Source organism: Halichoerus grypus, chromosome 6, assembly GCF_964656455.1.
Source record: "Halichoerus grypus chromosome 6, mHalGry1.hap1.1, whole genome shotgun sequence".
NCBI classification, from domain to species: Eukaryota; Metazoa; Chordata; class Mammalia; order Carnivora; family Phocidae; genus Halichoerus; species Halichoerus grypus.
The window spans coordinates 117481623-117497414 of NC_135717.1; the positions used below are offsets into that span (position 1 = coordinate 117481623).

A 15792-nucleotide genomic window follows, 5' to 3' on the forward strand; every position below is an offset into this window, starting at 1 on the left:
TTAAAGATTTTATTTATTTGACAGAGAGGGACACAGCGAGAGAGGGAACCCAAGCAGGGGGCGTGGGAGAAGGAGAGACAGGCTACCCGCTGAGCAGGGAGCCCGATGTGGGGCTCAATCCCAGGACCCTGGGATCATGACCTGAGCCAAAAGCAGATGCTTAACAACTGAGCCACCAGGCGCCCCCCACTGCAGACTCTTAGAGGCCATCCAGCCAACTGACTCTACTGAAATGTCATGTTACTTTCACAATTTCATGGTTAATCACTCACCAGTAACTTTTTTCTCTTTAAAATGTAACCTTAAAAGATTTGCTGGTACATGATTTTATCCCTGTAGGCACATACCATTCATTTAAAAAGTGTAAATATGCAGAAAAATAAGATCCAATACGCATATGCTCAGCACCTAATTTAGCATAAAATAGCAATACTGTAAGCAGTGTGTGTATGCTGTTCTTTGGTATATCTTGTATATCCTGGCTGTGTCATGTTTCCAGTGTTCTCTAGATACCTCACCTAGCCTGTCAATATTGTCCTTCAAATTGCTGGAAGGCAGGGATTGGGTGATGTTCTTGCAATTAATTTTGTATAGAGATGCATCCAGATAGATGATGAATGGAGCCTCACTGGTGGTGATGTAGCAGTGTTCTCCAAGGATTGAATGCTAAACTTCAGAAACTGGAGCAGCCTTCCTTTTGTCAACAGACCGCAGGGGCCTCAGGGCAGGGAATGAGATACTCATCTCTGCCCAATTTACTGGCTTCTAGCCCCTTCTTGTGCTGCTGCCAGGATGGCAGTCTTCTAAATCCTAGCCTTTCCCCTGGACAACTTTACCATTATTTTAAAAAGATTTTATTTATTTACTTAAGAGAGAACACAAGCAGGAGGAGCAGAGGGAGAAGCAGATTCCCCACTGAGCAGGGAGCGGGATGCAGATGTGATGTGGGGCCGGATCCCAAGGACCTTGGGATCATGATCCGAGCCGAAGGCAGATGCTTAACTGTGCCACCAAGGAGCCCCAACTTTACCATTTTGTAAATCAGGGTAAACAACTTGGTTCCTAGCCAAGACTATCTATCCTAAATAAGCAAAATTATTAATTAGGTCCAGCATACCGGCCCCTTCCCCTGCCTTGCTGGAACCTCCTTTAGGGCCATATGCACATGAAGTGGCAATCTCACAATTTAGTAAAGGTCTCCACTTTTGTCGTGCCTCTGCCATAGCAGTTACCTTGGGTGCGTGTCTCCCCACATCAGACTGTAAGTCCCTAGAGTCCTCGCTGGCACAATCCTTTCCTAGGAGGGGAAGCCTTGCAAAGAAAAGGCTTGAATTGGATTTTGCTGGATGAATGTGGGAGAGGCGATTCCAAGCAGGTCACGGAAGGCCTTGGACATTTCCCCCACCCTGCCGATACCCCTGGACTATCACTCCTAGTCGTGACTCTGAGTGCCAAGGGAATGGGATGCCTTATGGGAAACATATTAAAATATAGGCAGTAGGGCTTTCATAGGGGGGCATGCAACCTCTTCTCCATTTCAGCAGAAATCTTTTGAAAGCTTTTAAGTAAAAGTAGCAGGATTAGATCTTAGAAGAATGACTCCTAAATACATACATTTATTTCCAGCTCCCTAATGGACACATCTACTGGAAAGTCCTGTAAGTTCTCAAGCTCCTTGTTTCCAGTGTTTGTACGGGACACCCAATAAACTACACAGGAAGTGTATAATGTGATCAGTTTTGACACATGTATGTACTCATTAAACAATCGCCACAGCATTATATTTCCATCTCTCTAAAAGTTTCCTTGTGCACCTCCTCCCACCACCACTGGTCTGTCACTGTAGACACTACCATACCTCTCCATAAACTGGGCCAGTCTCATTCTTTCTCCAGGGGATCTGGACCTGGAAAGGACAGAGGCAGAAGGTGATGGAAGCAGAGTCTTGCTTACAGGGCCGTCCAACACATTCCTGCGACAGACAACCTGGGGTGGTTCTTGTCCTTTCCTGTTCTTTCAGTTCTATGAGCTGCCTAATGTCCTCACAACATATTCTTTATTGCTTAATCGAGGCAGTTTGTTGTTTGCGAGCAGAGAACCCACACGCAGTGATGCCTGTCCTCCTGTCATCACCATTTCAGAGAATGGCACCACCAAAGCCTAGTCTCTCAAGCCTAACCCAGAGTAATTCCTTCTAACTTCGGTCATGTCTCCTAACACATTCCTAAATCCTGCCCATTCTGCTCCCTGCTCAATAGTCTGTCTCCATAAAGTTCTCACTTTTTTTCCTCATCATTATTTCTCTAGTACCTAGTATGGTGCTTGGTGCAGAGCAGGTGCTAATAAATGCTTGCTGAATGACTGCATGAATTGCGACATCGTCCACAACCCCAGAAACAGAAGCAAAAATGGAGGAGCATCTGCCTGTGTGTGTTTATTAGGGTGGCAGGACTTCAAAGTGAGTTTTTAATGTTTTCACTGAAGTAAATGATAGGACTTGAATCCAGGATTCTGGATTCTAAATTCGCCATCTCCGTTCTATTACTCTATTTTGTATCCTTTCCCTTCACTTGAGAGTTCCATTTCTCCTTCCATCCTGCTCAGATACTCAGTTACACCAAGTGGCAGACTAAACACTAGCTACAGCTCTAAAATGTAACCCCTTTCCCAGGGTATTTGCTTGTTAGCTGAAAGTGGGGGTGAGGGGCATGCCGTAGAGCATCTGGATTGAGGAAAGGAGCCTGGGGCCCCTGGCGTCATTCTGACTGGGGCTGGGGGTCAAGGATGTGACTAAAGCTTTCTGAACGTGGGGTAGAATCAATAACCTTACCTAAGTGGAGAACACGGTGCTGGGCTGGAACTCCTTGTGTCAAAAAAACAATCCATAACACAGTCAGAGTAATACTTTATTTAACAACCTGAAAATCTGTTCTTTTGGCTCTAAGTCTTGCAAAATGAGTGGTTCACTGTTCTCTGAGTATGTGTGGTAATGTGCCTCTATGTGGACGTGTCTCTGTCTACAGATGCTTATGCTTTTTATAGTCATTTTAGGCCCACTTTACTTAATATATAATATATAATTTTTATTCTAACAATGCTAAAGCCTGAATTAAATATTCCCGGGATCTAATAGTTTCTTCTCCTAAGCCTGCCGCCCTCCCTCCCCTAAGTCTGCTCCTCAGCCTCCATTAATGCTAGATCTAGAGATCACCAGCATTCATACGGTTGGAGAACCTAAAAATGAATGCTAGATCTTAAGTCCCTCTGACCTATATACCCTCTAGCTGAGGAGCTTGTCTGGGGAGGTGTGTGTGGAGGTCTCGACAGTTCCCCTTCACAGGCAGTCAGTTTGAGCTGTAGATACCTGGAAAGTAAACAGGATTGGGTTAGATGCTGATCTGCCCTCCCACCAACCATGGGGGGGGGACGGGACTTGTTTCTCTCTTAAGGAATGGGCATCATGAACTGGGTGAATTGACCAGGTTTGCCTCTTCTTCTTGGATGTTAGGAAGTGTGGAACCAACTTTGTGGTCCATCCTCCATAGTTTTATTTTATAGAATGTGTTTTTGTACTTGCCTAACTCATGGCTCCATTTTAGGTCACTGTTACTAATTTACTTCTGAGTATATTTTGTGTGTGTGTGTGTGTGTGTGTGTGTGTATTTACCTTTTAGTGTGCCTTTTATATATTTTAACTTTTTTTTTTTAAGAGAGAGAGTGTGTGTGTGTGCAGAAGTGGGGGAGGGGAGGCACAGGGGGAGAGGGAGACAGAGAGAATCTTAAGCAGGTTCCATGCCCAGTGAGAAGCCCCATGTGGGGCTTGATCTCATGAACCTGAGATCATGACCTGAGCCAAAATCAAGAGTCAGACACTTAACTGACTGAGCCACCCAGGTGCCCCACTTAACTCCTTTTTGAAATAAGTTCAGATAAGAATATTTAGGGGGGGGCGCCTGGGTGGCTCAGTCGTTAAGCGTCTGCCTTCAGCTCAGGTCATGATCCCAGGGTCCTGGGATCGAGTCCCACATCGGGCTCCCTGCTCGGCGGGAAGCCTGCTTCTCCCTCTCCCGCTCCCCCTGCTTGTGTTCCTGCTCTTGCTGTCTCTCTCTCTGTCAAATAAATAAATAAAATCTTTAAAAAAAAAAAAAAAAAAAAAAGAATATTTAGGGGGTCCCAGGGTCCTGGGATCAAGCCCCACGTTGGGCTCCCTGCTCGGCAGGGAGACTGCTTTTCCTTCTCCCTCTGCCTGCCACTCCCCCTGCTTGTGCTCTCTGTCAAATAAATACATAAAATCTTAAAAAAAAAAGAAATTTAGGAGATAAGGCTATGGTGAGAGGTAAGAGATTCAAGGCCAAGTGCTGGGAAATGGGCACAGAAACCAGAAAGTCCCAGGTCACTCTTGGTTCCTCTGGCTCCCGCCTGCTTGACTTTGCCCTGAGGATGTTGTTCACTGCCGGGTTCCCCTGGTAGCCCATGGTGAGGTTCCAGACTGTAGCCAAACTTCTGTCCACCCCCAATGTGAGTCTTACCACTCACCCCATTCTCTGCGTTATCTGGCCTCCTTACCTCTTCTTGAGGCACGGTTGCCATGACATTGCTCTCTTCTGGAACTGCAGAGACGTGAAGCTGAAGATCTTGGCTCTGCAAAGAGAAGAGTTCTGCCAATGAGAAGTGGCTCAACCTCCCGAGTCTCTCAGCTTAGAAGGGTCTTCTGTGCCTTACACTTTACAAGGTTCATAGACAATACAAAGGGCAGACATACAATGTTGTTTTACTATGGCCTGAGAGCATCAGGGAAGGCTTTACTGTCATTCTCTGTCACAGATCAAGAGACCGAGATTCAAAGGGTCAAATGACCTGCTGGGACAGGAAACCAGGTCTTTGGACTCCCATTGTTTCCATGATCAGACACCGTGTGATCTGTGTGACATGCATCTGTATATAAATCTATGTGGGAGTCTGTGAGACTATAAATATAGGCCTTAAAACCACTACCTACCACTTTTAGACTAACCCTCCTCGGGAATGCACCGTGGCTCTCACACTGAGGATGATCCTAAGCTATGGTGGTTAGGAAAGGCAAGTGGTATGACGGTTTCTTTGGGAAAAGTTCTGGGTTCTTAGATGGGTACCCAAGGTTTGGAAAGCCCTGCCTAGGAACTGCTAAGCCAGGGGAAAAAGACCTTGGTACTCTGAGGTGCTTTCTCCTTTAAGGAATTTTCCTTCCTATTTCCTCCTCGAATTCCAGGCTATGAACTGCCCCAAAGGTAATACCACCTCCCAGAAAGTTACTTTCTTTCAGAGAACCTTCATTCTCTCTCAGGTGATTCAAATGCTGAGCAAGAATAGATTTGCTCACAGTTTTTTTATTTACCCATTTTTATATGTGATATGTCCATAATTCTGCTTGAGGGAAAGTATGACTTATGGCGCATCTGTAAGGGAAGTGAACAGATCTCGCAGGACATAGGCCTCAGGAGATTGATGACTCTGATAGGCTAGGATCTGAGATGCTCTAGCTGCTTAATTCGGAAGGAAAAATATGTCTCCTTAACTGATGACCAAGCAATCCCAGAGGAGAGGCTGGGAGTAAGGAAACACTATAAATCTCCAATATATATATAAGGAGGTGGCTTCAGGGGGAAGGAGGTTGTACCCTGTATCTCTTTCCCAAGGAGGACAGTGTTACTAAACTGTTTCTCAAAAACAGACAGTATCTTGGCCCCTACCATCTCCCCTACAATAAGATGATGGCCAAGAGGCAAACCTGTTTTATTCACTCTTTTGATGACCCCATACTAAAATCATATAATATATTATGAAGTCAAATATAAATTAATTTTCAATTTTCCATGCTGTTGAATTGCTCTTTTTAGTGCAGGGAAGTGAAAAGTGGCTACACTTTACCTACTCAAAATCCCACATTTACCCTGTGCTTATTCACTGTCTACACGCCCTGCACATTTCTCCCCATCAGTAGAGCTTCCTCAGGCTAGAAGCCAACAAAGGGAAAAAGTTTCATATCTTGCTCCGTTAGGACCTTCTGCACCTTATGTAGATCAAGACGGAGAGCATAATCATGTTGACGACTTAGACGTCAGTACCTCAGGGGAGTCAGCAGAGGTGAGCTTATTGTTCTCTTCCTTGTCCTCCATCTTCTTTGCCGGGTCAGACTCTGAAAAAACCTGTGGATCAAAGTGGACAACAGAGGAGAGAGTTCCACACCTTCACACCCTGGATGCCACCCCTGGACCCTTTGTCCATGCTAGCTGGTACCCACGGGACCCATGTCCAGAGAACAGGAGGCTCTCAATGTAGCCTGGTCAGCCTTCAGTGGTGTGAATTGGGTGGTGTGAAAGGAGGGGCACCAGAAGTCTCAGACTCCCGGATATCTGCATGGCCTCCTTCACTGCCCAAATGTCTCCTCTGACCACTCTGTTTAAAACTGCAATTTAGCGGGTGCCTGGGTGGCTCAGTTGGTTAAGTGACTGCCTTTGGCTCGGGTCATGATCCCAGGGTCCTGGGATCAAGTCCCGCATTGGGCTCCTTGCTCGGTGGGGAGCCTGCTTCTCCCTCTCCCTCTATCTGCCACTCCCCCTGCTTGTGCTCTCTGTCAAATAAATAAATAAAACGTTTTAAAAAAATGAAAACAAAAACAAAAAACCCCCTGCAGTTTATCCTTCACTCCCTGTACCTTTCCCTACTTAATTTTTCTATCTCTTATCATCGCTAAATTGTCATTTTACTTACTGTTTCTTGCCTATCTCCCTTATTCCTCCCACCCCCCCACCCACTAGAATGTAAGATGCAGGAAGGCAGAGAGTTTTGTGTTTTGTTCACTGTAATATCCCACCTCCTAGAAAAGTGCCCAGCACATAGCAGGGGCACAGTAAATAACTAGGGAATGAATGAATGAATGAATGAATGAATCTTGGTGCCATCTAGTTAGATGTCTCACCATAATCTTCTCTACAATGCACCTGACAGGTGATAATATATCCTTAGCTTTTAACAGCAAGGAAGGAGGGCCATTTCTCAAGGTGGCCTACCTTATTTTTGTTTTGGGAAGTCCCTGTGCCCCCTTTCCCCTGTATTTCAAATTGTGTTTCCATATTATTTTTTTTAACAGAGCTAATTGCTGAAAGTTCCTCTTATATTGATCCAAAATGTACTTGAAAAAAAAAAAAGTCTTTACACATAGTTCTGCCCTCAGGGATCTCATAGGACAAGTCAAACCTCTCTCCTATATACCATAAGCCTTTCCGTGTAATTTGAATAGAATACGACTTGATTTCCAGATCCTTTAGGGAACTGGTTGCTCTCCATGGGATCTCGGTCTCTATTTTAACACAATCCTTTTCTCATCCATATCCTCACCTTTCAAAAGACTATCTCTTTTGCTTTACTTTCTCCTGTGAGTTCCTTCTTCTATGCCTCTCTCATCAAAGAAGATAGACCTTGGAAATTTGCAGATGCCCTTTTGCTTACCATAGCCGTAAGTATGACAAACTGAAATGAGACCCTCCTCCCCATCCCCCACTAAAGAAGGTAAAGCTCAGGATATCAGTTGTAGATTCTTTATACTGGGAACTCCCAGAACTTGGAGCAAAAGAAAGAAATTAGCAAGAATCTGCTCATAATAATAATAATATTAGAGATAGTCCTTTGCAGAAGTCAACTACCCTAAGAGTACAGGTCACTGAATTAGTTGCTATGAATATGTGAAACAATCCCCAGAACCAAAAAAGGTGTCCAAGAATATCCTTAAAACTGTAATCTAATGACATAAGAGCTTATCAACTGGGGCAAGCTGACTATAGTAAAGATGATCTACATGGAGGTTTTAAAAGGGAATAAAGACTCAACCTGGGGGCACCTGGATGGCTCAGTCGGTTAAGCATCTACCTTGGGCTCAGGTTATGACCCCGGAGTCCCAGGACTGAGCCCCACATCAAGCTCCCCACTCAGTGGGTAGTCTGCTTCTTCCTCTGACCCTCCCCCTCTCATGCTCTCTTTCTCTCTCAAATAAATAAATAAAATCTTAAAAAAAAAAAAAAAAAGACTCAACCAGATCCAATCTCACCTCAGACATCATCAAGGTCGGGGAAGTACAAAGTTCTTCTGGGTTCAGATTGTTGATGTTTTCCTTTCCTCTGGCCTCAGAAGTTCTTACTGGCTTCTCTGGTGGCTGTGGGTCAGGCGAAACCTCTAAGGAGGCCCTAGGACTTGGAGTCCCAGCCTCCAAGAAGGCCCTGGGACTGGTAGGTGAACCCTGCTCAGAGGCTGGAGGGCTGGAGGGTATGTTCCCCGAGGAGTGCCTGGGGCTGGGAGTGGCTCTGGGTGGAGGAGGCCTATTCGGAGGTGCTGAGGTCCTCTGGATAGAGGCTCTCTTCTTTGGTTGTTCAGATCCTTCACTTGAGGTGCGGGTTCGGAGGACTACTTCTGGGAGAGAAGAGGGCTGCTCTGAAGGGATAAGAGCACTGCCTGGCGATGGAGATGGCGAGCAAGGGAGAACTTCCTCCTGGGACCTGCTGCCCTCAAAAGTGGGAGAGGGCTGGGCCTGGGCGGGGCCATTGCAAGCTGGGAGAGGCTCTTCCTCTTCAGAGGAGCTTGCTTCAGACTCTTCCTCCTCTCTTTCCTTGTCTTTTAAGGGCTCTTTAATCTTGGAATCCTTTTCTCCCTGGGCCAGGTCAGATGCCAGCTCTTCTTCACTTGCTGAGGTGGAGTCCCCGTCATTCTTCAAAGAAAGCGCAGAGGGACTGGTAGGTGAGGTCAGGGGGCTAGAGACTGCAGATGTGCAAACTGGGGAAGAGATGACCAAAGAGCGTCTGCTGCTGCTGAAAAAGAAAGAGCATTCAGATTCAGAAGAGCTAAAAACTGGAAGCAACCCAAACACCCCCAAATAAATAATGATGCACGCACATAACAATAAAACAGAACAAAGCAATGTAAAATATGAGAAAGTCTGTATACTTTGCAATAATGCTTCCTAAGGTGAAAAAGAGGCTACAAAAAAAAATTTTTTTTTTTAAGATTTTATTTATTTATTTGACAGAGAGACACAGTGAGAGAGGGAACACAAGCAGGGGGAGTGGCAGAGGGAGAAGCAGGCTTCCCTCAGAGCAGGGAGCCCAATGCAGGGCTTGATCCCAGGACCCGGGGATCATGACCTGAGCCGAAGGCAGACGCTTAACGACTTAGCCACCCAGGCACCCCGAGGCTACAAAATTTTATCCATATCACGATCTCAATTATGTAAAAACATATAAAGAAAACAAGACTAGAAAGAAACACAGCAAAACGCTGACAAAATATTTTCTCTGTGGAAAAGATTCCATGGGTGATATACAGTTGATCCTTGAGGATTCTATATTTGCAAATTTACCTACTCCCTAAAATTTATCTACAACTCCAAAATTAATACTCATTTTGCTTTCGCAGCCAGCCACAGACATGTGCAAGCTTTGAAAAATGAGTGCCTAAACAAGCACTTTCCCAGCTGAGGTCTAAGAAGGCAATCCTCTGCCTTGTTTCAGCTCTTATACTGCAAATGTGTCCTTTTGGCCATGTTTTTCACATTGTTGTGCTTTTTGTTGGTGATTTTGCTGTTTAAAATGGCCTCCAAGTATAGCACTAAAGTGCTTAGGGCCAGAAGAGTGTGATGTGCCTTACAGAGAAAAAAACATGTTAGAGAAACGTCACTCCGGCATGAGTTATGGTGCTGTTGGCTGGGAGTTCAATATGAAGGAATCAACAATACGTATTATTTATTTATTTGTTTATTTATTTATTTAGAGAGCGAGCACAAGCAGGGGGAGAAGCAGAGGCAGAGGGAGGATCTCAAACAGACTCCATGCTGATTGCAGAACCTGATGCGGGGCTCCATCCCACAAACCTGAGGTCACGACCTGAGCTGAAATCAGCAGTCGGACGCTTAACCGACTGAGCCACCCAGGCGCCCCAGCAATCTGTATTAAATAAGGTGTCTTTAAACAGAAACACACACGAGACAAGGTTATGATGAAAACGTTGGGAGCAGGGGCTCACAGGAACCTAACTCTGTGTTTCCCTTAGCAGCAATGGTTCAGTGTTCACTAATCCAGTGCTCACTGTGACTTTATAGAACACAGTTACCACGAACAGTGAAATCGACTATACCGTTCACCAAGGAGGCTGGATACCCTGCTGGGTGCTTCTACAGCCGACATCGGCTTGACTCCTACTCGCCTCCTCAAGTGCCACCTGTGTACTGTCCACAAACTGATTAAGCAACCCACAAGTATTTACTCGACAGGTACCAGTTATGTGGGCACAAGGATGGGAGACGGGGATAGGAAGATAAAGAGAGAAACTTAGTTCCTGCCTTGTGGGAGTTTCTGACGTGAGATAAGCTGAGTGACATAGGTTCTTTCTAGCACTAGCATTCTCGGGGTCAGCAGGTATAGAAGGCCCAGGACATAGCAAGAAAAAAACAGATTTCCCTACAAGGTTCTGGGACATCTTGGTTTAAGTGATAGTAGGTTTCAGACGAATGGACAATTAGAAAGACTCTGGCTTTCAATGCGGAGAAATAGAATTTTTGGAGCAAAAGGGAATTCATCTAGGAGATCGACATTGACCCTTTAGTGATTATTTTTAATAGTCTGTAACAAATTGCTAGATGAATAGTACAAATAACAAATGTGAGCCTGATTCTACCTTCAAGTCCCAAGATCAGTTTCACCACCTCCTTTTAAAGTCTTCCTTGACCATCCATACAATGGGAAGTACTTACCTCTCTGGAATTCCTGCTGGTTTCATTAGGTACTTAGTATAGGCAAGCTTATATCATTCCTTATCTCCTTAGGTACACCTTCTGTCCTTCCAACTTCTGGTAAATCACCCAAAGGACATGTTTCCTATGTCTTTGGATCTGTAACTCTCAGCATAAAACCTAGTACATAGAAGGAACTTAAATCTTCTAAGCAAAGGCTTCAGAATGAGAAAGTGATCACATTCTAAAGGATCACTGAATTGCCTATGTTTATCAGCATAATGTATGAACACACACACACACACACACACACACACACACACACACACACGAAAAGTAAGCCATAACAGGTTGAGAAGATATTTGCAGTGCATATCATTAAAGAATTAATATCCAGAATACACACACAAAAAAACACCTTGTATAAATCAATTTTTTTAAAAAAGTAAACAATCTAGGGATGCTGGGTGGCTCAGTCAAGTGTCTGCCTTCAGCTCAGGTCATGATCCCAGGGTCCTGGGATTGAGCCCCGCATTGGGCTCCCTGCTCAGTGGGGAGCCTACTTCTCCCTCTGCCTGCCGCTTCCCCTGCTTGTGCTCTCTCTGACAAATAAAATCTAAAAAAAAATTAAAAAAGGTAAACAATCTAAATGAAAAATGTGAAAACAAGGATAAACAGGAAAGTCACAGAAAGGAACTTTAATGGCCAATAACATGGAAAGATGTTCAAGCTAGCTAGCAATTGTGGAGATATGAATTACAATTGCAAAAAATTCCATTTCATACCCGTTAGTTTGAAAAAATTAGTAAGTCTGACAATGTCACATGTAGCAAGAATATGGAGCAATGGGGGCTTTTATTTACTGCTGGTGGGTTGTACACTGGAACGGTCACTTTGGAGAGCCATTTGACAATGCCAATACCTAGTAAGGCTGAAGAGGCCCAAATGCACACACTATGACTCAGCAACTCCACTCCCAGTATACACCCTAAAGACACTCTTGGTAATAGTCAGGAGCAATGTAAAATGTGTCCATTGCAACATTATTTTTAATAGCAAGCAACTGGAAAACAACCCAAATGTCTATTAGCAGGAGGATAGATAAATAAATTGTAGACTAGCTATGCAACAGCATCCATAACAGTTAGGGAGAGGAAAGACCAGAGCTAGCAACATGTAGCAACAGGATAAATGAACCTCACAAACAGTACAAAGAGAACAAAAGGAGTTGCAAAAGTACATATATAGTATAATTCCATTTTATGGAGTTTAAAAACATGCAAAACGGTATTTTCTGTGTGTATAAGAGAAGTAAAAAGAAAAGCATGGGAAAAGTAAATACCAAATTTAAGACAGTGGCTACGTTTGGTGAGGCAGGATGAGTGGGGAGGGGGACACTGGGCACTTCAATAATACTTGTAATAGTTGATTTCTTAAATTTGACGGCAGCTATATGGCTACTTACTGTATTCTTTTTTAGTGTATTATTCTTTATACCTTTAGTGATAGCTGGAATATTTCATACAAAGAAAAAGAATTTATATAGGGACATAATACAAATAAACAGTATCATGCACGTGAACATGAAGGGAAGGCCAGGATTGGGGATGGAAATGAGAGTGTTGCGTATGTTCACAGGACAAGCGAAAGAGCAAGGAGTCTCAGGAGTTGCTCACCTTGATACTCCCTTCACCACAAAGACTTTGTTGGAATGCTGCTTCTCCAGTTTGCTCATCACCTCGTAGAGACTGTGGTTCAGCTACAGCCAGCAAGAGAGACGGGTTGCTAGCCAGTGGGAACCTGAGACGGGCATATCCCTTCTCTTCTCCCTTTCAGACAGTTCCCGGAATAAAACCTCCCCACCCTTCACTATAAAATTCCCTCATCTCTTTTGCACTAGCATCCAGGGTCCTGTCCTGCCGCCCCTTCTTCCTTGACTGGCTGTGTCTTAAGTTCTGCCTCTTCCAACAGACTGGCGGCTCTCTCAAGGCTGGGTCCTTGATGTTTGATGTTTGAGTTGAGGTTCTAGCTTCTCTCAGGTAATCCAGGGAAGAAAAACCCATTGTAATATTAACGAGGCAAACCATAATTTAGCTAAAGCAACTGTGGAGAGGAATATGTGGAGGTGTGCATGAATTTAATTGACGATGTGACAGAACACAGTCTTGGAATCCCAGGACTAGAAAAGGCCCCATGAGGTTGTGTTCTGTGGCTGCGTCTCACTGAATAGGACTGGCCTTCTCTATTCATGCCCAACTACCTGAGAGACAGACCTGTGTTTAAGCACTGCCCTCCTTCCTCCCTAGCAACTAAAGATAACGATTCACAGCTTGGTTCCCCATTTCAGCTCTTCCTTCCATAGGCCTAACCTCCTCTATTTATCAAGAAGCTCAAGTCTGGATGCCATTATTCAGTTGTTAATGGAGACGGGGAGGGCCCTCTGATGTGTATACTTGTGCTCTGACACCGTTCAACACCGTCAATCAAGTGCTATTTTTTCATCACAAGAGAAAAGTAAAAACCTGTGGTGCCAATATCAATATTTAATGTGATTATGTAAATTAGGGCTACTTTCATATTTCCTAGGGAAACCCACCTAGGCGTCTACATTGGCCAGAGGTTTCTCACCTTGCTCATCTCCCTGTAGAAGACATCCCTCAGGTTGGAAATGTTTTGGAAGATGGTCACGTAACAGCCAATACGACTATCAGGAGGCAAAAAAACAAACAAAAACCAAAACAATAACAAAAAACCCCATAACAACACATACAGGTAAGTGTTAGTGAAGGAAACCTTTGAAATACAAGGTAGGAGCTTAAGCCAACACTAAGACTCCTCAGAGAAAAGCACCCTGCACCCTAGACTCAGGATGTTCTGGGATCTGGATTCGTCAGAGCCAGGCCAGTAGCACACTTGACTCTCAGAAGGGTGGGAAGGTCAGAGGAGACATTTAATAGCCCAGTCTGACACCAAAGTATAAGAGACCTCTAGTTGCATGAAGCTCTCTTGATTCGGGCTCTTTAGGTATTAAAGTGATATGAATGAAAGTACTCTGAAGAATTTTTAAAGTATGTTATAAATACAAGGCCGTGCAATTATAATTATTATAATAAATAATTATTCTTTCTCATTATGCAATACTTGGACTGCTATGGAGCTGTATGCACATTAGTGGAATTCTACTATAAATGAATTGGGGGAGTTTACATTTAAGGAAATTGTACTAAATTTCAATGCTATTTAAATTAGGAATCACATAATTAGTGTTTTAGAATACATGTAGTTATTAAAAAGGCTCCATCATACATAGACTAATATTAAGTGGCAATATAAAATACGGACTACAACTGCATTGCAGCGTATCTTGTACAATGAAAATAGGATACAAATAGAATTTCTACCCAGATACATCTAAAACACTTTTACCTTCTGTGAAGCAAAGACATCATTGATAGAAATAATCATCCCATGGTTTATCTTCTAGGTCAATCTGGATGTTCATGAACCAAGCTCGTTTAAAACAATACACACTGAAGCATTCCTAGTTCCCATGATGGCAGTAATTTACTTGCCAAGATCTCTCCTATCCAAGAAGCATCTTGCCTTTAAACCGGAAAAGCCAGCAGGGCAAGCCCGGCTATCTCTTTCTTCATTGCAGATGAAGAAACCAAGGTCTGGGGCGATAAGGCAGTTGGCCTAATATCACCCAGCAAGCCAGTAGCAGGGCTGAGGTGACATCTCACTCTTGGAACAGAGCTCTTTTCATGAGGTGACATGCTTGGGTTGCCAGGTAACCTGGGCCCCCACCGGCTCAGGAGTCTCGGCCTTTCCTGTCAGTCATTACCTATGATAAAGAACAGGCAGCTCCTCTAGCAGTTCCTGGTTCAGGTCTTCAAACACACTCTGGGCTTTGTTGAACTCTTCCTCTGCCTGGGGGTGTAAGAGACAGGACAGTCTCCCTCAATCCCAAATCTAACGCTGGAGGCTGCCGCCTTTATTCCCTGCATTCTTTCAGGGACTCGGCTTACCTGGAACTATGCCTCTCCTTCCCCAGACCCATGCCCTCCCCAGCCTTGCGTCTCTCACTATCCTTCGAGCATCGGGGTCAGGGGAAACAGGATTTCCTTCAGGATGCTGGATGCTGAATTTATCATTTCCTAAGCCCGGCTTGGCCCAGCCACCTGCCACCGTTATGGGGGGAAGGAGGGCAGGAAGGTTTCACCTGGCTTTTTTTTTTTTTTACCTTGGCAGTCTTGGCCTCATCTTTCTTCTTGGCACTCTGCACCGCTTCCAGGTGGTGCCGGGCACTGTCATAGTCCACAAGTTTCCGACCCCGCTTGGCAATTCTTTCCTAACCCAGAGTCAGGAGAGAGGGCCTTGATACTCACTTTTCAGTGGCCAGGACGCAGGTAACAGAGTAGCAAACAGAGAGGCACAATTACTGGGTCCTATTACCAAATTTCACTTTCTTTCTTTTTTTTTTTTTTTAAAGATTTTATTTATTTATTGGACAGAGAGACAGCGAGAGAGGGAACACAAGCAGGGGGAGTGGGAGAGGGAGAAGCAAGCTTCCCGCTGAGCAGGGAGCCCGATGCGGGGCTCGATCCCAGGACCCTGGGATCATGACTGAGCCGAAGGCAGACGCTTAACGACTGAGCCACCCAGGCGCCCCCAAATTTCACTTTCTAACAGCTTGGTGCCCATGGGATTTCCCTCACTATTTGGAAAGAATGGGAATTCTCGTGGGGGCTGTGTGTGTGGGGGGGGGTATAGAGTAAAGCGAAATTCTACAGAGCACATGGAAGCCTGCACTAAATGTTAATATTTCCTATGAACCCACTAAACACAGGTTCAGCCTCCAGGAGAAACGGCCTTGAGGATCCAGCTGAATTCAAAGTCAGGAGTTTAGGGTCTTACTCCCATTGCTGCCACTTATTAGCCTTATGATGGAGGGCAAGGCACATCTCTTCTGGAACTTCAGCAGCCTCACCTGCTCTATGGTGTTATTTTAAAGATCAAACGCTGACTACAAAGTGTTT

General features: G+C 44.6%; 1 protein-coding gene across 2 annotated transcripts in view; it reads right to left on the minus strand.

Moving 5' to 3' along the window:
- Positions 1 to 2888: 2888 nt before the first annotated feature.
- The window catches only part of BIN2 (bridging integrator 2), a 31627-nt gene continuing 18723 nt past the window's right edge, over positions 2889 to 15792 (minus strand). The window contains exons 6-13 of one of the 2 annotated variants that reach the window (XM_036098874.2): positions 14997 to 15104; positions 14598 to 14683; positions 13382 to 13457; positions 12430 to 12512; positions 8084 to 8834; positions 6105 to 6185; positions 4567 to 4641; positions 2889 to 3364 (exon numbers count right to left, since the gene is read on the minus strand). In XM_036098874.2, the coding sequence (XP_035954767.1) occupies positions 3335 to 3364; positions 4567 to 4641; positions 6105 to 6185; positions 8084 to 8834; positions 12430 to 12512; positions 13382 to 13457; positions 14598 to 14683; positions 14997 to 15104 (1290 nt within the window). In that variant the 3' untranslated portion in view covers positions 2889 to 3334. Of the gene's footprint in view, positions 3365 to 4566; positions 4642 to 6104; positions 6186 to 8083; positions 8838 to 12429; positions 12513 to 13381; positions 13458 to 14597; positions 14684 to 14996; positions 15105 to 15792 lie in introns of both variants that reach the window. The other variant, XM_036098873.2, reaches the window with a different exon arrangement.